General features: G+C 34.5%; 1 protein-coding gene across 1 annotated transcript in view; it reads right to left on the bottom strand.

Annotated features, from left to right (window-relative positions):
- Nucleotides 1-5,366: 5,366 nt before the first annotated feature.
- LOC147394213 (P-loop containing nucleoside triphosphate hydrolases superfamily protein) overlaps nt 5,367-22,410 on the bottom strand; it is a 73,087-nt gene continuing 56,043 nt past the window's right edge. The window contains exons 22-26 of the mRNA XM_086454559.1: nt 15,712-15,766; nt 15,487-15,612; nt 15,144-15,257; nt 6,189-6,305; nt 5,367-5,858 (exon numbers count right to left, since the gene is read on the bottom strand). Of these exons, the coding sequence (XP_086310685.1) occupies nt 5,793-5,858; nt 6,189-6,305; nt 15,144-15,257; nt 15,487-15,612; nt 15,712-15,766 (478 nt within the window). The 3' untranslated portion in view covers nt 5,367-5,792. The remainder of the gene's footprint in view (nt 5,859-6,188; nt 6,306-15,143; nt 15,258-15,486; nt 15,613-15,711; nt 15,767-22,410) is intronic.

The raw sequence follows: 22,410 nt of genomic DNA, 5'->3' as shown, positions 1-22,410 counted from the left end.
AAAAAAAAAAATCAAGAAATATGATTTGAACTCCCTAAACAAAGAGGGACATTAATTTTGGCCTAAATCATGAGAATCATCTCATTGAGAGAGGGAATATTAACTATGACTTTACCTTAAAATCACACAATTTTGAAAAGTTTAGGTGTTGATGGCTGTAGGTCCCTTTTTATAAAAAAAATGCTTAGATACCTTTAATTTCAAAACAATTTTAGTGGTGGGGGCACAAAGTGTTTGAGGTTTAAAAAAGATAAAATTTTTTAAAAGTGATTTTAACCCCTAAACTTTCAATCCAGCCGAAGCCCAATCTATCGGGAGTAGGAGAGGGTGATCATTGCATCTTAAGGCATTCTAAACCAAAATTAAAGAAAAGAGAAATAGAAGATGGACATAGAGAAGGGAGAGACGGGAATTAATACCATTCTACTCTAATTCACCTTGAAGCTTGAGTTTTTTTTTTTTTTCTTATCCTTGTTCTTCTTCTTACGTTCTTAATGATATCATTGAGTTAGATCATTTTTAAGAGAAGAGTGGAACAATATGGAGTAAGAGAGTAGTGATTTGTAGAGAAAGAGTCTTGAGTTAGAATTTTGCTAGAGTTTTAAGTTGGAGAGGGAGGCTTGATATCATTTAGATTTGAGGCTTTAGAGAAAGAATCCAAGCATGTCAGCTTTTGTGAATAAATTGTAGGCTTTTATAGAGTTTGGATATGGCTTTTGGGGTAGGATTGTCCACAGTAGAAGGTGGGGAAACAAGACATGGGAGATGTGAATATAGTATATAAAATTTGTGGTTAAGGGAAGGCAAATATGGTAAGAGGGGGTAAATGAGTTTTACAACTCATACCCTAGGTTGAGTGGTGATTAAGTTAAGGGTTGTGGGTCTTTGGTTGAAAGAATGATTTATGTAAAATGTTAGGTAGTTAGATTTTGGAAAGGCGAGTATGGTGTTGACATGTGATAAAAACGATATAGAGGTGTGTGTTAGGTGAGTTGATTAAGAAGAAGGGGTATGGTGTGGTATAGAAATGATTTGTGATAGAAGTTTTGGAGAAAGTGACGGGGTTTGATAATGACATGATATGGTGTGGGGGTGAAGTATGAGTTGTGTAGCTTTTGAGGGTGATGATGAGGTTGAATGGATTTGGGAGGTTGATTATGGTGATGGTATGTATCTATTTGGTGAGAATAAGTTTTTTATGTCTTATGGAACTTTTGACTTGAGTCAATGAACTTTTAATGGAATGAGATTGGTTGAATGAACCTTGAAGTGAGGTGGTGTTGGAGGTTGTTAAAGGCTTGGAATAAGTTTTAGAATTTAGCTTAGGGCTAGTCTTGAGGATTTTGATTGGATTAGGTTAGGTTAGGGTAATTCTTTAAGTTGATTTGGATCGGTTTAGTGGTTTAGATGTGATGGACTTAAAAATCAAATTGAATAAGAATGTATGGATACGAATGAGGCCTTGAAAATAAGTTATTTGTGAGCCCATTAGCCAATAGAAGGCATTGTGTCATTTATTTGAGCAAAATGTGGGATTTTCCAATATTTGACCCTTAAGCCTTTTGATTGGTAATTTGACAAAAAAATTTGTTTGTATGGGTCTTCTTGAGATGGATCCGTGCAAATTAAGATGTCTGTAGTCAACTTTTTTCCTTTCCCGAATCAACCACAAACATACACTTCAAATGAAATATACACATTATTATCTTGATTAATAGATGAAATGCACACAAAAAAAGAATATTGACATTGTTGAAGTGGAGGTAGGAGAAAGAAGATATGTCAATGAAAAAATTTATCATACTCCTTCAAATCAAAGAGAGAATATTAAAATATACGTTATCAAACAATTTCTTAATAATTGATAAAAATTATCTTGATAGTAGATAAATCATTCCATAATAGTTGACACACATTTCCTTTCATGTTGATTAATCATTATTTAAAGATTGACAATCCTACACTTAAATATTGACAAATCTTATATAAACATATTCTAAGTCATCGATAAAAAATCGTAGAATTTATGTGTTGACAAATACTTCTTATTATGTTGAAAATATATTCATAAAGTATTGGCATACACTTTGTATAACGTTGACAGATCAGGAGTAATTACAGTGAATCCTACCAATTGTTGATGAGTTATTCTATCGAGCTAAAACTTTGTGATCTGTATGCCTTCATCGATATTGTCACTATCGAGAGGGAATAATGTTTCCAATGATTTATTGGGTATTTGGACCTTCTGTAAGAAGTTACAAAAATACTCTTCATCCAATGGTGTTAACTAATGACACATTTTTAAAAGTTAGATATGATGGAATATTTTTTTTCGCTATATGTGTGGATGATGATAATTCAAATTTTCTCCTAACATTTACAATTGCGGAATTAAAATAATAAGAGTTGAAGTTGATGAAAATTTCATACAAAATTAACAAGTCGTGAAGATAATGTTGACAAATTTGACCAAAACGGTCAACAAATATTTAAGTAGTCAATCAAATTAATTTAAGAAAAATACTTGGCATAAAAGTTAACAAATCTTTAAATCTCAATTAAAGCTTTATTTACACACTAAAAGTTGTTTAAGACACTTAACTTGACAATGTTTTAAAAAATAATTATCACTTTAATGGAAGATTTATTACATCGTTATCTTAAATAATCACATAAAGATTTTTGATAGTCCATGATCATATGAAATTTTAAACATAATAAAATATTAGTAAATCTTACTTCAATGATTAGATTGTAAAATATCTATAAATGAATAGTGTTGATATAGTTATCACATAATGTTGACAGACTATTCTTTACAAGCTGATAGGACTAATAATTTTTAATTTTACCTTGACATAATTCGCAGCCGTTCGATCTAAATCATTTTTAAACGTATCTATGGCTAACATCACTTAGATATGTTTCAAATTTTGTTACTAATTTTTGAAATTTTTTTTTTTTATGAAAATAAAATAATGTGTATATAACTAAAATTGGATGGTTCACAAATCCAATCACATCATTGTCAGATTTATTTGATAAATGTGTGTAGAGACAATTGCTTTGTAATAATTTTTCATGACATTTTATAGTTTTCTACAGGTTTAAAAGTTTTTTGTTAATGTTATTATTATTTTTTAAATTAAAAGTCAATGCGTATCTCAAGGAAATTGGACAGTTCTTAAAACAAATGACATGTCACATCATCCATGAAATATCTCGTTAAATGTGTTGAAGTGAGACTTTGCAATTGTGTTTTATGACATTTCAGTCATTGCCATAGAGTATAAGGGCATTATGATCTTAAAGTAATGAAATGATAAATCTAAAAGTACAATACAATAGCATATTTTGATAATATATCAAAAATACTAATAATTATTTGGTAAATTTTCACAAATTAAAAGGGTTTTGATGGATCACCAATTTGGAAAGAAGAGTCGATGGCTCACTTTAAAAAAAATCTATAAATTGAAATTAGTATATTTATGTTTGAAAAGGGAAATATAAGCAGAGATAAAACTTTTTCAATTTTCACAAAAAGCTCCCTTCCATCTCAATAATGGTATAAAATGGACTCCAAATCGAACCAACCATTGAACTGCACATAATCCAGATGTGTCAGTGTTGTATTAAAAACTCTTATCAAATCCATTTTTTTTAAAGGGGAGTGTTTGGAGTCCCCTATAGAGAGCCAAACTTTTTTTCAATAAATGAGTTAAAAATTTCTGAATGGACTGATTATTTTGTGAGGATGGTCTCCTCATCATAGAGATCATCCTCATAAAAATCAGTCCTTTCAGAAACTTGTAGCCCATGTATTGAAAAATGTTTGACACAATGTTTGACTCTCTTTAAGACTTCCGAATGCTTCTCTTTTTTAAATTATTGTAAACCTGATCTAGAAAGGGGATTCAAAAATCTAAACCTTCAATGTTTTCAAGAAACTTCAATTGCTAACTCTAGAGTCGAAAATTGACTCCCAAACCAAAACTAACAAGAAGAAAAGGATAGATTAATTTAATATAACATGCACAACGTAGGGAGGAAATTAAAATAACGTTGTTCCAACTATTTTAATAAGGTCACTGATTCATTAATTTAAAGTATAGTGTATGTTTAATGAATGTGCCTAAAGTGGGCGTGGCTATTTGTTGGCAAAGGGTTTGGGAGATCACTCCAGGGATGGGGGTGTCTCTTTGTTATTTTGCCATTTTCATGATTAAATCTACATGGATGCATAAAGTGTATTCTTCAGTTAGATTGAGTGTAATGGAAGTGTTTTAACTATATGAATACATGCAAGCTCCAATACAATGGTCAGAATCGCCTCATGAAGAGGGTAACCACATTTCTTGCTATTTTGAGTATTTAAACTAACATGGAGAATGCAAATGCTCCCATGGAGCTTGCTATGCTATGCTATATGGACTCACAATGGTGAGGATCACTTCATGAAGAACTCTAATCATATTGTCATTATTGATTCTTAGGCTACATGGATGATGCTAATGCTCCCATCATATAGTTTATTATAGACTTACAATAGTGAGGATCACCTCATGAAGAGAATTTAGTCTCAAACGATATTTTGTCACTATTGACCATGGATGTTGGGATGCTCTACAGACATGCTTGGGTTCTAAAATTGTTCTAGATGGTCCTATAACTATTCATCATTTTGTTGACGCCCCAACCTTTACTTATTGCACCTGAATTAAACATAAAGAAAATAAGTGAATTGTTGAGAATAAGTAAAATTTGGGGGTGCCAATAGAAGTGCTCACAGTTTTTGTTTTGCTAAATTCTATTTTTGGATTTAGGATTTTATATGAACCAAACCATAATTGTAAACAACCACTGAAATTGTTTGAATGTAGAGATTATATTTTGAGGCAAACCTTTGTAATGTTTTGATGATTATGTTTTAATCTTTAATTGGGGGTTGATAAATAATTCAAGAAATTGGGGTGTAATAAGTACAAGTTGGGGTACCAATAGCAGCTCTCAAAACAAATTGTTACCACGGACAAAACAATTTACACCAAGAAAACAACAAACCCATAATAGAAATAATTTCTTGAAAAGAATGTTCATTACCTTCCAAAATCCTAACATTCCTCTCCTTCCAGATCCCCAACAAATTGCAAAATATATAATGAATTTACCCAATATCATAGTCGATGATTCAACGGGAAGAATACAAGAAGGTGCCAACTATATTCATTGGCAATGTCCCTGAGTGACGATACCATAGACTTGGCTTCATTCAATTCCCATCATCACCAAGTCACCGATCTCATTAAAAACATGCTTACTAATTGAGGGAAAAAATGGCCCTTTTTTGAGAATCCAAAAAATGTGCACAAATGATAAAATTATGGCCCAGATCTCCCATATTAAATCTGATTCATTATTTTTACATTTATAACCCAACCATAATGAAAACGTAATATGTACTTAAAAAGTCTCCATTAATCAGTCAATTTCATTCTCAATTTCCTCTCCCAACAAATTTTCACAAACCAGAAAAGGAAATGAAGTCAACTTCGAAGCAAGTAAATAGTGGGTCTTGCCATCAATAAATAAAATCTCATTGTGAATGTATTGTAGAACAGAAAATGTTAGTACTTACATTTAGCAAAATAATAACTCATTTATCGTCATCATCATTGAACTTCGTAGCCGTGAGATGTAGTAGCTGTGGTTTGCAGAGGTTAGGGTCAATTTTGTATGGTTAATGGAGTCTTGAGGACATCCACTTGGCAAGTTAGAAGAAATTTTGGTCATTGGCGCCTTCTTTGATAGAGAGAATAACCAACAAGAGCCGATAGCATAAATGTCCACAGCACCTGTAGAAATTATTAAGTAGGAAAATCATAATGTCATTGATCAAGAGTGAAGCCATTCAAATTGAAACAATATTGAAGAAGGGAACTAAGTCAATCGAATTTATTTCATACATTTTGCTTGATGAGGAAAAGATTCTACAAGATCAAAAACCCATGGGGCTCCCCCATTATCAATCAAAAAAAAAAAACCATGACACCTAAGGAATTATCAAAGGGAATAAAATAAAGAGGTAGAAGCAAAGAACCAAAATTCCAAATGAAAAAATTCAAACTCGAAAATGGTATTTCTGATTCTCCAAGAAAGGGGGCAAAGGGATTGGAAGTAAGTACCGTATCGATCGTATGCCACCTTTCAAGCCTTCTAATCCGTGATTGAATGTCTTCAATAATTCCCTCCATTGGCAAACCCTCCCTACTGGGTAAGGATTCCGCAACCGAACTGCTTCCCTGTTTAACCATTTGAATTAGAAATTAGAACATTCGAAAATGGAAGAAAAAAACAGAAGACTGGCCATGCATTATTGGTTGCTTATATGCTACACATCTGCATTATTTTTCTAGAATCCCTGATATGTTCTAAAGGCTTCAAAATCCTTACAAACTCAAATTGTGATAGGCACTAGGACAAAATTAACCATATGGAAGGGGACTACATCCCTATGGTGAATTGGAAGTCCATTTGAATTCTCGCAAAGGGGTGGGGGTGGGGGGGGGGGGGGGGGGGGGTTTACAGATCTGTATGAAAACCGCCCTCCTTGGAAAGTGGCTTTGGAGATTTTAGCAAGAACCCTACTAGTCTTCCAAAAAAAGCAACTCTGGAGCTATGATGGCAGAAAATTTTGTTGGAACTGAGGAGGAACCTAAAAATCCTATGGTTGCAATGTGTGGAAAGTAATTCTCAATGTCCACTAGGAGTTCTCAAGAGGATCCAATTTGAGAGTTGTTGTACAAAGTAGCAGGATTATTTTGAGAGGATTGAATGGAGATGTCCTCTCATAGAGGATTTGATGTAGGACATCCACAATTCTAAGTAGTTTCATAATTCTAATAGGATTTATTTCTATTTTCTATTTCTAGTAAGATTTCTATTTCCTAGTTACTTTAACGCTGTGTTTGGATTGAGAGAAATGGAGAGAAGAGAAGAGAAAACAAATGAGTTTCTCTCCATTTCTCTTGTTTGGATTGTTAAGTGGGGAGAGAAGAGAAAAGAATTGGAGAGAAGAGGAGAGAAAAAAAGGTGAGTTTTCTCTCTCCAAAAGTGGAGAGAAGAAGAAAGAAATCGAGAGAAACCCTTTCAAAATATTTTATAATTCCAACTCTGCCCCTAGATCTCTTTTTAAGATATTTTATAAATCCAAAATTGTCCCAAGTTCTCTCATGTCCATCCAAACATGGTGGAGAGAAATTGAATTTCTCTTCTCTTCCCTTCTCTTCTCTTCTCTTCTCTCAATGAGTATCTCTTCTCTCCACTTCTCTCAATCTAAACATAGCCTAAGAGTACCATTCCTTATTAGTTTTTATTTTGTTTAAATTCGTTTTTATTCTTTAAGCTATAATTAGAAGTGCTTAGAAGTGTCTAAATTGAGTTTTAATAGGTTTAGAGCATCATTCGTAGCTTCAAAACATATTTCGTAGAGTGCAATTCCATTCACAATTTTTTGCGGATTATGGAAGGAGAGGAATTGGCATTTCTTCAAGGATTGGGAGTGCACTCTAAAGGATACAAATATCTGAATTACGGAGTAGCTATTCTTTTGGTGTAAAATATTTGAAAACTTTAAGAGGGTTTTCTTAGAGAAATGCTTGGGGAAGTGGGAATGGGTGTGTAATATTACATGAGAGGATTGATCTAAGTTCAAGGTTGGGGTCTTGGTATGGTCGGGCTATTGCCTCCGATATCTTTGTTAGATGGTTAGTCATCTCAACCTCCACTTGTTTGATTAATGAATACTTATCAGAAAAAATAAATAAATAAATTAAATAAAATAAAAAAGTTGACTTGAAAAACCCTTAGGAGTGATCATTTTTCATGTAAGAATCTCATTTAAGAAAACGTATATGGATAAAATTGTTTAAATACATACCTTTTAAACTAAAGTAAAAGTATACAAGATATTATAGATAAACTTCACCAGATCATGAAACAAAGAAATCTGATAAAATTCACATCAAGTATAATGAATTTAATATTATGCTTTTGAAATATGATTTGAATGTAATATTATGCCAGCTTGTATTCTTTTTGTTTATATTAATATTGTTAGAATTTATATTTATTGTAAAAAGGGCATATTGGTCTTTTGAACAAAATTAACATAAATAGGGAGAGGAGGCCTCTCTCTTATCTCTTCTCCTCTATTTCTTTTTCTTCTTCTCTCTTCTCTATTAAACTAGATTTCTAGATGGTATCAGAACACTAATCTAAGATAGAGATTTAGGGTTCTTCCTTCAAATTTTTTCTCTTGGTTTTGATCTTGGTGTGAACAAAACCCCATGTTCTAGGATTTATTGGTGTTTGTTTCAAACTAGATGTATAACTAAGGTTTGGCTGAAGGTTTGTTAGTGTTGGTTCGAAGTTTCAACATGATTGGAACTAGTTCAAAGTTTGGAGGCCGGACCTTAACTTTTGGATTTATGATTTGCTGAATTTGAACCTATTAAGGGTCAAATATTGGCTAGCGAGACTTTACCTACAGCTACCGATGCCTTTTCTCAAGTTGTATGGGATGTACCTACCACATTTGTGGCTTCGAATTCTTCATCACCGACTAGTAAAGAATCATCCACTCTCACTACAAGCAACCCTCACGATGGTGGTAGAGGACGTGGTAATCCTAGTGGTCGTGGTGATCGCAATGATGGTTGAGGCACTAAAAGCAATATAAAGTGCGCATCTTGTGGCTTCAGTGGTCATACTGAGGATTTTTGCTAGGACAAGTAGGGTAAGCCCGCTCAAGCCAATCAAGCTACTAAAAAGTCAATAAATTGGAGTCAACTATTCTGTCTGTACCGATTCAACATGAAGTATCTGTTGGTTCACAATCTCAAGGAGATCTTGTTGCCCATATGGCTCAGCTTCATCAGAGTTTATCTGCCATATCTACTACATCCAATACAATCATGCTTCCTAAAACAGGTAAATCTGCTCTTGTGATAGCTTAATCACCATCTTCCTGGGTGATTGACTCACAAGCTAGTGCCCATATGTCTGGTATACCTTCTCTATTTTCCTAGTTTCGTTCTTCTAAGTCTAATATTTTCCTAACTAATGACTCTACTAGACCTGTTTCTGGAGTGGGAACCATTTATATCACTGTTATCTAGCTTGTATGTACCTGATTTTTCTTTTAATTTGTTATTTGTGAGGCAGCTTACTAAATCCCTTAATTGTTCTATGATCTTCCTTTCATCTTGTGTTATCCAGGACCTCAAGATGAAGAGGACGATTGGTTTGGGGGCATGAAGCTAATGGTCTATATTATCTAGATATGAGTAACGCTGAATCGGCATTGAGCTCATCTGTTTCCCCATTGCAGTGGCATTATCGTTTGGGTCATCTGTCTATAGTTAAGTTGCATCAATTATTTCCTAATTTTAAGTAGTTATCGAGTCTTGAATGTGAGGCTTGCCAATTGGGCAAGCATCACTATAGTTCATTTCCTTCTAGAGTTGAGAATCGTTAATTGAAAATTTTTTATGCAATCAGTTTGGACATTTGGGGACCTTCGAGAATAAAAAATATGTATAGTTTCTTACTTTCTTATCTTTTTGGATGATTTCTCTAGCATGACGTTATTTTCATTAAAAGACAAATCTGAATTTCATCATGTTCTTACTACATTCTACAATAAAATTCGAGTTCAGTTTGGTACACCAATAAAAAAAATTCGTTCTAACAGAGCCCTGGAATATATGCAGACTTCAGTTCAGAATTTTTGTTCAGCCCATGGCATTATTCATCAGACCTCGTGTGCTCATACATCCCAACAAAATGGGGTGGGTGAATGCAAGCATCTTCATTTATTGGACATTGCTCGCACTTATGTTTAACATGAATGTGCCCAAGACTTATTAGTTTGATGCTGTCCTCATTGCTTGTTTCCTAACAAATAGACTTTAGTTCAGAATTTTTGTTCAGCCCATGACATTATTCATCAGACCTCATGTGCTCATACATCCCTACAAAATGGGGTGGGTGAACTCAAGCATTTTCATTTATTGGACATAGCTCGCACACTTATGTTTAACATCAATGTGCCCAAGACTAATTAGTTTGATGCTGTCCTCATTGCTTGTTTCCTAATTAGCCGTATGCCATCTACCATGCTTGGGGCTCAGACACCATTTTCTGTGTTATATCTTTTTGGTCAGCCATTTCATCTTCCACCGTATCTGTTTGGTTCTGTCCTTTGTTCACAATTTGGAACTAGGTTGAGATAAGTTGACTTCTCGGGTTATCAAGTGTGTATTTGTGGGCTATTCTCGCACTTAGAAGGGGTATCGATGCTATAGTTCAGAACATTGACGGTTCTATGCGAATGTATATGTCACTTTCTTTGATTCCACACATTTCTTTTCTGAAGGGGAGATCTTTTGAGTAAGATTTGATCTCTTCAAATCGGGGGGAGTTTCTTCAGTCTACCCCTATTCCAATTTTCCTTCTATAAATGATGGTCCGACTCCATTGCAGGTTTATTGGCGAAACAATATGAGAAGACAAACACCAAAGATACCAATCCCACATCTATAGTCTTATTTTAGTTTTGAGGCTCCGACACCAGCTGATTTAGACCAGTCAATTGTTCATAGAAAAGGTATTCGAGAATGCACTAAACATCCTATAAGTAACGTTGTGTCTCTTCATCATATCTCATCCACGATGAAGTCCTTTGTCTCTTCCTTGTCCTTCTCCTTTATTGCTATTCCTCCCTCTTATACAGATGAACTACCTTCACGTAGTTGGAAGTTGGCTATGGATGATGAGATGAGTGCATTACAAGACAGACATGGTTAGGGCCTAAAATGGGATGGATTTTATCCGAAATTCGAGTGATCCGAATCCAAATATTGCGGGTTTGGTTCCTTAAAGTATATCTGAATTAAAATATGACTCGGATATGGGTTGATGTCCCTTGACCCGAGTCGGATACGGATCCATCCCTATATCTACAAATATCCGAATGATATATTGCTTTGCAAGTTGTATTTTTATATTTTTAAACTATGTTTCATCAACCAACAACGGTTGGGTGTAGTGGTCAAGGCCTCTCTTCAAAATGGAGAGATTTTGAGTTCAAGACACCATTTGACCATATTTTAACAATTTTATTTGAAATAACCTTGAACAATTTGACATTATCCGACTTGACCGACTCGAATCAATTAATTCGGTCGGATCAGATCCAGATATAGATTTAATGAAAGTAAAATGGTTCAAATATGATTTTAGCTAGTAGGATCAAAGTCGGATTCGGATCCACATATGAATCCGAATAAAAAATTTGAATATGGATATGGACATACTCATATTTAACCCAAACCTGACCTGTTTTAAGCCCTAGACATGGGAGCTTTTATTTCTACCTCATGGTAAGAGAACCATGGGCTGTAGATGGCTCTATGCCATCAAATATCTCCCAAATGGGTTAGTTTAAAGGCTAAAGGCAAGGTTAGTAGCTAAAGGTAACACTCAGACTTATAGAGTTGATTACGTGGAGACTTCTTCCCCAGTGGCTCACCTCAACTCAATTAGGATATTATTATCTATGGTTGCATGTTGTGATTGGCCTCTTTATCAGTTAAATATCAAAAATGCATTTCTTCATAGAGATCTGCAAGAAGAAGTTTATATGGACTAGCCCTTAGGATTTGTAGTTCTTGGGAAGTCAGAATTGGTATGCAAACTAAAGAAGCCCATTTATGGACTGAAGCAATCTCCTAGAGCTTGGTTTGACAAGTTCAACTTTGTGGTGTTGGATTATTGTTTTCAAAGATCATCTTCTAATCACTTAGTCTTCATTCAAAAGACGATATGTGGGACTATAGTGTTTATTCCGGATGTACGAATTAACCATTACCTGAAAACCGAGCCGAACCGAAAAATCAGAATTGAACCGATTATAAGCCAATTTTTTTTTAAATATCTGAAATATTCTCCCCACACCACCTTCTATCTTTATAATTATACAATTGGCAACAAAATATCTATTTTATAATAGTAAATAGTTACCAATCAAACGAAAGTTCCTTTATATATAGGATTTGTACAATAGATAACAAAATAACTATTTTATGTAATAAATAATTAACAAATAGAAAAAAAGGTCCTATCTTCATATTTTATATTTCATAAAATAGGTAAAAAAATAATTATTTGACAGTAATAAATAATTACCAATAAAAAAATTTGCTTTTATCTTTATGTTTTATGCTTTACATAATAGGCAACAACGCAATAACCATTTTTCTTTCTATATATATGATTTGTTCAATTAAAAACAAAGTAACTATTTTATTGTAATAAATAGTCACCAAAAAGAAAACTAAATGTTCTATCTTTATATTTTATACAATTGGCAACAAAATAATTATTTTATGCTAATAATATATTTTAAAATATGTTAAGTATACTATATAAGTTAGGCATGTCAACGGATACGAATCAAATCGGATAGGTATATCTGAATTCAAATTCGAAAAAAAAAAAAAACTACTAACATTTGAATTCGAATCCGAAATCCAACGGATATCCATAATCACTATACGAATTTGAATCTGATTAACCTATCGGATATTGGATAAAATCTTATTTGAATTTGATTTTAAAAACCAATCATCTACTCAGCTTCCACATTCATCTTCAACATCTTCCACCCTTGACACATCTTCATCCTTGTGTAAAAAACCCTAGATTTCTTTTTCAAACCCAATCATCTTCCATCCTTGTTTCGTCTTGAACTTGTGAAAAAAAAACCCTTAAATTTGAATCTCAAACCTATCATCTTCAACATGTAAAATAAACATTCCTTGTATTTTTCTCATCTTCATCTTTGATGTCGTCTTCTTCTAGCACTTCTCTTTCTCGCATCTTCATCTTTTCCATTGTCTTCTTCTTCTAGCCCTTCTGTTTCTCTAGTCATCTTCAAATCATTCTCTTCCTCTCCTTTTCATCTTCTTGCAACCATGGAGGAATAGAAGTGAAGGTGAAGAGGTGAAATACTTCTCAAAATTGATGATAGCTAGTTAGCATTGAAAGTCCAGAAAAAGAAATATGTTTTTAAATTCTAGCATTGATGATACTAGCTTGACATTGATAGCCTAGCATTGATGACACTAGCCCCACTTGATAGCCTAGCAAGCATTATATTATAATGTATAACCTAGACATTTAAAAATCTATTAAAGAGAAGTACAATGCATTCGAATTGAATTTTAATCGGATTGGATATTGCTAAATCCGAATTCGTATTCGAAATATGTTCGAATATCAAAATCATATTTGAATTCGAATTTTCGAACATCTATTGACAGGCCTAATATAAGTTATTGTAAATCATTAATATAATATTTTATTTTAAAAGAATTTTAAAAAAATTCAGGTTACCCAAACCTAACCTGGAACCAAAAATGAACCTGAAAATTTCGGTTCGGTTTTGGGTCCTATCTTTGAAACAGAACCCGAACTAAAGCTAAAAATTTGGTTAAGTTCTACCCGAATGTACATCCCTCGTCTTATTGTGTATGTTGATGACATAATCATTTCTGATAGTAACTCTTCAAGGATAGCTAAGTTCAAAACACATCTTGCTTAGCATTTTCATATTAAGGATTTGGAGGTCCCTTTGGTATTTGTTGGGTATTGAGGTTGCTAGATCTAAATATGGGATTAGTCTCTCAGAGAAAATATGTGTTGGATTTATTGTTTAAGACTGGAATGCTTGGTTCTAGGCCTATGGATACTCCTATTGACAGCTCGGTCAACCTTGATGGTGAATAGGGAGAGCTATTTGATGACCCTAGAAGATATAGATGGATGCTTAGTTGGTAAGTTTATTTATCTCACAGTGACTAGACCATATATAACCTCTATAGTAAGTGTTGCAAGTCAGTTTATGCATGCTCCATGCCAGCCACACTGGGATGCTGTGATCAGGATTCTAAGATATCTCAAGAGTGCACTAAGTATTGAGATATTGTACAAACCATCTAAAGAATTGACAGTTATAGGTTTTCCAAGCGTAGATTGGGCTGGTAGTCACACTGATAGGAGATCTACCTCGCGGTATTGTACCTTTGTAAAAGATAATTTGGTTACTTGGAGGAGCAAGAAGCATATTGTAGTAGCTCTTCTAGTGCTAAAGTCGAGTATAAAGCTATGGCTCATACTGCAGTTGAGATGATATGGGTTAGGTCATTGCTTCAAGAGATGGGGTTTTTTGTGCCTACCCCTATGCATTTGGTCTGTGATAATCAAGCTAATATCTTCATCTCTAGTAATCCAATGTTTCATGAGAGGACTAGGCATATTGAAGTGGATTGTCATTTCATTAGAGACTTGGTTATGAGTAATCAGATTTTTACTACGTACTTTAGGTCAGATAGCTAGATTGATGATATCTTCACCAAGGCCTTGTCTAGGGGGTTATTTTCTAAGTTTTGTAACAGGCTGTATGTTCGATTTGTGTTGAGTGTATATTTTCCTCCACTCCCGGGTATGTCATACACCAGTCAAGTCCCGTGACCCTCTTATATTCATAGTTCTCCCCTACTCCAATAGATCGGTCTTTTGAAGTAGTTGGTTGGTTAACAATTTGTATGCTCCAGCTTGAGGGGGAGTGTTAGAATTTATAGTATTGTAAAAAGGACATATTGGTCTTTTGACCAAACCTAATATAAATAGGGAGAGAGTAGACCTAAAACGGGTATATTGGTCATTTGACCAAAATTAATATAAATAGGGAGAGAGAAGGTCTCTCTCTTATATCTCTTCTCCTCTATTTTTCTCCTTCTCTCCTCTTCTCCATTAACCTATTACCCACCAAAAAAAAGATGATTTTTTTACTTATTAGAATACTGCAGAAAACATGATTGATTCAATTGAGTTCTTGATGAAGTTTCAATTTATCTTCAACTCCTATTATTAATTCTGATTCAAAGGATTTTAAAGCATGGTTGTAACATCAGAAACATAAGCATACAATGTGCTAGAACTTCTTAGAATCAATTTGTTTTTATTTCACTTTCATATGATACGTGACCAGCAATAGTGCATAACCATCAATATACCTGAGATTGAATAAATTCCACAAGTTCCTGCAATCTTGTAGCTTGCTGACTATGAATTCCTGTTGAGCTTCTTTCAAATGCTGGAAAACTTTCCAGAATAATTTGAAGGTAACTCTGTATAGGAATATTAAATTACTAAATCAATAAGGAAAGCATGAGAATGGAGCACAGGTAAGCAGACATGGCCAATAAAATACGAGAGCTTCTATTTCCACACCAACTTTTGCTAACGCCACCCCAAGATGTGTGGTAGTTCTTTGGTGATTTACACATGAATTGGGTGGCATTAGGGAGAGTTGGTGTGGGAATAGAATCTCTCTAAAATATAAGGCAAAAATCAAACCTTTGTGGTATATGAACCATCTAGGCGGAGGGTTGAACCAGCAGCAGCTACTACTTCTCTATTCGTTCCTTTAATTTGTAGGTATGGACTTGGGGCGTCTTGCAGATGATCGACTTCAATAAGTATCTGAAGGACATGAGAAATGTGTACTTTGTTTGAATCAGAGATTTACTACCAAAATTAAGGATCAAGATAGAATAGTGGAAAAACTAACAAAAACAAAACCTTGCCATCTTGGTAGATTAGTGCAGATGCTTCAATGTACGCTGCAGCTTGATACCTGACATTAGCAAGAACATAAGAGGCCATCAACTTCAATTGTAGCAAAAAATAAATTAATTAATTAAGGGAAAAAAAATGTGAATGTCCAAGCTTTAAATTGTATTGTTGAGCAATTAAAAAAAAAGAGCTGGTATTGCCACCCAAGGTGTATGCAATTCTTTAGTGATGTACATATGAATGGGGTGTCATTAGAAAATTTTGGTGTGGTAATAGAATTTCTCTTAGAAAAATATGTACAATTAGAAGAGTCATTTGTGATAATGATCCATAGTGAAACAGTGACAGTATCGTAGTTTCCAGAATACTATAACATCTCAAATCAGGAAGGCATTACACTAGGCAGAAGCGTGTCAGGAGCCCTCTCGAGAAATGACATCTCCTAACAATGAGACATGCCAAAGGAGCTCATTTCAATGCACAAAGAAGACCAATTGTCACGTGGATAATCCCGACTGGACCCATAAAAACAAATAACTTGCTTCATGGTTCTCAGCCAGGTAGAAGTTGATGCGTTGCAAGCATGCAAAAGGTCCAAAAGTATGACCTCATGGCACGTGCACATCCAGGAGACATGATATTTCCAGGAACACAAATAATTCGGATTGGGAGTCCCAAAAAGTATGGAAGGAGAAACAAAATTTTTTGTTTTTCAAGCATAAACGCTGACAAAATTCTAATCGACTTTCGGAGTGTTTTTCAGGTGGAAGACTGCCGGAGGAGCTGAAAGATTGTCGTTATCATCCAGATTGAAGAAAATGTTACCAATGCAATAATGATTTTAAAAAAAGGATGTAAAATACTCCTTAGACATTAAGCAACCATAGAATGGGGAAATGAATGTCCATAGAATTCTATTGAACATTTCTTGGGACCTGGTAGTCAAAAATAGCAATATTTATGCACGGAAATTATTCTAATCATGTTATTTTAAGTACAACCGACACAAATATCTAGTATAAGCTTTGACAATGATAATGAGTTAAGCACATTTAGGCAATAATAGAGATGTCACACAACTACATAGACTATGTTTCCCTACAAATTGACACTTGATGAGCTTTCACCTGCTTCATAAAACTCAAAGGTCCTTTTAACTCTTGAGTTGTTCTATATTCTGGCCCTTTAGGAGTTGCTACACATGACCTCTCACTCACATTTAGACACATTGTGCACTTCATAGACTATTTAATATTAGTCATCCATCGATATTTACTTTCTAATTTGTAATTGAGTAAATAATAATACTCACAACAAATAAATTTTAATGACTGTTCTTTTTTTACACCAAATGCACATGGGAACAATTGTTGAAGAACTAATAGGGTTTCAAAGGGTTGAGAAATTTTCTCTCCCTAAATTTTGAGCATTTTGACATAATTTCCAATAAATGATACAATTTTTATTTTGCAACTTTAAAACTTTGATGGAAATAAACCATTTCTAAATTTTCTTAGCAAAATGAAATAGTTATTTAAATTAAAGATTTTGTAGAAAAGAGATCTACGTGCCTTCCGATTTCTATACTTGGGGAAAGAGAAAACATTTCATGAAGTTTTTGGAAAATTATGAACATTTAATACCTTCATTAGGTTTTTTAAGGGACAGATATGTTTGTGAGTTGATCTAACAAAGTCTTTTGTCTACTGAGCAAGTCATGGGAACTTGGAAGATCCTACATTATTTTTGTTGAGAAAATGCGGAGATGGTCCAATGTTTTGTTGCTTGAGAATGTTTTAGCGAAACATTCCCCTTTTTGAAATCGGAACGAACCTTGCAAAATTTCAAATATGTTGCAGTGTTTTATCATATTTGTACATACAAGAAAAAAAAATCTTTCAATGAAATTTGAATGTTTGATGAAACATGCTAGAACAATCAAATGCAATATCTTGAGACTAAATTGACCATTGAACAAATTAAAAAAAAAAAAAAAAAAAGACTTTCACAACATCATATATACATCAAAGGTAATGTTTCGAGGTTCCTGTGTTTCAAAATGTTTCGAAGCACTTCTAATGTGTCTTGGTTTAACCAAATGTCACTATTTAATTCTAACTTATCATTTTAAACATTGAAAAAACAGATTTTATATACATTTATGAATATAAACTGAAATTTAATGTTTTAAAGTCAATGTTTCCCAAGTTCTCAGTTCTGTTTCATTCCATTTAGGTTTTGAAAAAACTGGAACAAAGGAATCATAGGAGAGTTAAAACATGGTAGGAACTAACAAACGACTGAACTAAACTACATTTTGAGAATACCATTCAGGTGAAGATAGGGATTAGAGAGGTTCTTAGACAAGATCATAGAAAAAAAAATGGCTATGCAATTGAATCCAAGGATTCTGAAGTGGAGATTATAGCTCTTTAGCAAGGATTGCATATTCAAGTTGTTAGGTAAGGGGAATCTTCCAAAATAATCTTTTCCAAAAGGTTAAGAGCTATGTGGAGATTGCTTAACATTGGACCATATCCAGGGTTGGGTAGATGTATTTTCAGTAGTCTGAGATACCATGTAGATTGAATGGTCCGATGTAGTTGACAATCTTAACCATCTAACAATCTCTTTCTTTGCACTGCTGATAAAATGTCAAACAGAACAATGGCCCCAATCCTCCCATTAAATAATTATAAGATTTTATTGATAGGAAATAAGAACCATCTAATGGTGGGTCCTATTCGTTCTATGTGCACCATGTGTCAACCAGACGTAGTCCTAAGTTGGACACAGTCTAACTTGTGGAGTCCAAAAATGCATTGACAATCTCTAGACTTCACTAAATCATTTTCTTGAATGCTCCAACAAAAGGATAATAAAAAATAAAATAAAAAATGGACATTAAAACGGACATTAACCATCACATGGAAACTGTATTATGACTGCCGGACACCAAATATTTTTTGGTTTCGAACACACTTTTGGCAATAAGTACTTCATTCCCACCTTCCCCACTTCTTTTATAATTTTTCTCTACATTTTATGTTTTTCACTCACATTAAGCCACTCAAAGTTAAAACCCCTAATCTTTACCTTCTAGTTCTCTTTCTCCACTCACTCTTTCTATAATATATACGCAAGACTCCACTTCTTTTCTCAATTTTCAATCTACAATTCTACATCTCTTTCTTCTTCTACTTCTGGGCTTCTTGCTTTTGGGAATTGAGACAAGCTCACAAGCTCGAAGTCAAAGGATCAAAATCAAGATTTCAAGATTGAATTAAGATTACCAAAAAAGTAGATTGAATCAAGAATCAAGATTCAAGATTCAAGACTCTACACCACTACTCAAGACTCAAGAGACAAGATCTTCATTTTCTTTATCCAATATTCTAATTATATTTCCCTAGATCCTTTCCCAACTCAAGATTGATGTATTTATACCACTACTGCAATAATTGGTGTTTTATTGTTTTAGACTTGTTACTTGTCAAAACTTAGATTCATAACTTTAATATTCCTAAATTCATAACTTGTTTTCAAAAACTTACTTACTAGTTAGTAGTGATTACATACTAGATAGCACTCAGTAACTAGTTATTAGTTAATCCTTAACCTAGTTAGTTTCTAGAAGTATATTTTTACTCATAGATATTTATATTTTCTTTCTAAAAGTATTTTCTTTATAGAAATTTGTTACTTACTACTTATATTTTCTTCTTAAATTCTAATACTTATTTTGAAGTTAGACATTTGAAATAGAATATAATTTTGGGTTGGGATCCGTAGACTAATCATAATGGACTCATATGTTTACTCAAATTTATGATCGTTGATATGTTTAGATCCAATGGTTTTAAATCATGATGATGTGGCACCTTTGCAAGAGAAAATAAAGCTCAAATCAATCAATTAAAGATTCTCTCCCTTATTTGCCCCTCCCCTTTCTTCGTCACCTCTCTCTCTCAGCATGTATTTATTCATATATATTTATTTTTTTAAATTTATAAATGTAAGGCTGATAAGCAACAAAGTGTGTCAGAAGTCATAGTCCCTTGCATCCACAGATGTTCACACAGAAACAATTGATAGCAGGATTTCCAACATGAAAACAGAGTTAGATGAGAGGGCGACACAGTGGGTTGAAGTGGGCAAACCCAGGATCCAACATTGTAGGAGTAGAATCTCCTTGTTTTGCCAATAATAACCTTAGAGTGGAGGTTGAAAGTCCAAACGATATTGAAAGGCGTTTGTGAAAGTCTAAGAGGAAATATTTTGTTAGGTTCAATGGTTTTTGTTTTTATTTTTATAATAGAAGGTTTCATGTTTTTCCCAAAATTCAGTAATGGTTTTTTTTCCCCAAGTCAAGATAACCATTTTCAAATCAAATGTTAAGAGTATCAAATTGAAAGTTTGTCTTCACATAACGTCACCCTTATTGCTTTTTACTTCCATCATCAGATTTATGATGCTCAAGAAGAGAGAGAGAGAGAGAGAGACAGTGGTTAGGAAAGGTAGAGAGAGAATTGGGCGGAGAAAGGAGAGGGGCAAATAAGGGATATAGTTTTTACCTGGCCTCCTAAAAATCGGTTTAAACTGCTTTATTTTCTCCAAAATCCATGCCAGGTCATCATCAATTAAAACCGCTGGATGTGGGAGTATCAACTATCAGAAATTTGAGTGAACATATGAGTCCATTATGATGAGTCTACCGATCCCATTAGTTTTATTATAAATTTCTAGAAGTATGTTACAATCCTACTTGTTAAGTTTACTTTACTTGTTATTCTTATTTGTTTATTATTCACTTACTTGTTAGAACTTAGAAGTCAGAAAGTAGAATAAGTTATAGAAACTATTCAAACTAGATTCGTTTAGTTAGTTACTACATGCTAGTTAGAGACATTGAGTTTTAGAAACTAGATCATCAATTCATCATGTCTTCCTTGTCAGCCAATTGTTCCACGGTTGGAAATATAGTCATAACTGTAGTAAGGGGGAAGCTCCATTTAGTGGGATGGAATCAGATTTGCTCGCCAAAAAATCAAGGTGGGTTGGGGATTAGAAGCTTCGATGCAGTGAGTTCAGCTCTTCTTGCTAAGTGGCTTTCGAGGTTCGATGTGGAGGAAAATAGCCACTGGAAAAGGGTTATTAGGAGTCAAGGATTATGGGTAGGAGAGCAAGGCCGTTAAGGGAGCTTTCAAGTGTGGTGTGCGGAAATGAATTCTTAGGAGGTTACCCAATTTTCATTAGAAAAAAAGTGAAGTTCAAGGTTGAGAGGGGTAATAGGACCCGGTTTTGGGAAGATAGGTGGTATAGCCTTCCCCTCTGAAGAGTAGTTCACAGAGTTGTATGAATTGTCTCTCTAGAAAGGTAAACCCATTTCATCTTTCTTAGTCTCTGCTGATAGCTAGAGATCGTGGGATTTTGATTTTAGAAGAGCTTCTAATGATTGGGAAGTGAAGAACTTGGGTCAGTTATTGGATGCGATTGAGTTGACCACAATTTGGGTAGCACTTCCAATTCCATCTTTGTACTACTCTTAACTACCCCCACGGAGATTTCAACTTCCCACCTCTACAATCCTCTCCAAATTCCAATTGTACTTTGTTGACAAACCATTTACCCAAAAAAACCAATATGATGGGGAAGGCGCAACTATGAATATAAGAGGGTCACGGGTCGAATTGGGGCACAATATGTGAGTACGTAACACCCAGGAGCGGAAGCAAATAACACAACACTCAACACTCCCCCAAACCCTTAAGGGTGGAAAATTCCTTCGACGAGACTCGAACCCGTAACCTATACGAACCTAGTGCTTTGATACCATGTTGACAACCATTTACTCCAAAAGACCAATCTGATGGGGAAGGTGCAACTAGGAATATAAAAGGGTCACAGGTCGAACTAAGGCACAATACGTGAGCACGTGACACTCGAGAGCGGAGGCACATAACACAACACTCAACATACTTATCCTTCAACCTCGACCTCCCCCCCGACACACTAGCTTCGCCAATCCAATCCTACCAATCAGAAAGAAGAAAGTCTGAAATTAATTCTTCTTTTAGATTGAAACCCCAACCTCCTCCAGCAATCACCAGTAAATCAAAAGAAGAGCCTACCGTAATTAGAGCAAGACCAAATGATGCCGAAAACTGGTTTCTAGGAAAACCTAATGGCCAAACCACGTCAAAGAGAGGCCAACTACTGATCGAGAAGACCAAGAACTCACCCCCAAAGTATGACCACAACCACCTCACTATCACCTCTGAGGAGCTCAAAAGATCTTCTGCGAACAAGGCCCAAGACACAAATCTTCTGGAGTCAAAGGCAAAAAAGAAAAGAGAAAACAAAATTCAACCGCCGATGGGCCCCCATTCGAGAGCCCATTGGGCCAAACGATTAGGTTGCTCGCCCTCGATTTTCCCAAATCTCAAGGGTGGAAAAATCAAAATCTTGAAATCTTAAATACGATATCATTTCTTCCAAATAATTTCGACAGAATCTCCTAAAAATTAGACTTGTGAAAAAGTTCTCCTGCATAGAAATATTTGAATAATCAAAATCCATATATCCACTACATCCCAACATGCATTCTAACCACCATATCATATTGCGCCCCCCCCACACAAGTCAACTACCCTCTCAGACACAGGCTTGGGCCCCTGTTCGTCTACTTCAAAGCCAATAGGTCCA

This window comes from Akebia trifoliata, chromosome 9, assembly GCF_017979445.1.
Source record: "Akebia trifoliata isolate Shusen 1 chromosome 9, ASM1797944v1, whole genome shotgun sequence".
NCBI lineage: Eukaryota > Viridiplantae > Streptophyta > Magnoliopsida > Ranunculales > Lardizabalaceae > Akebia > Akebia trifoliata.
Note: the sequence above shows the minus strand (reverse complement) of the source record. Positions and strands in the feature narration are given on the sequence as shown.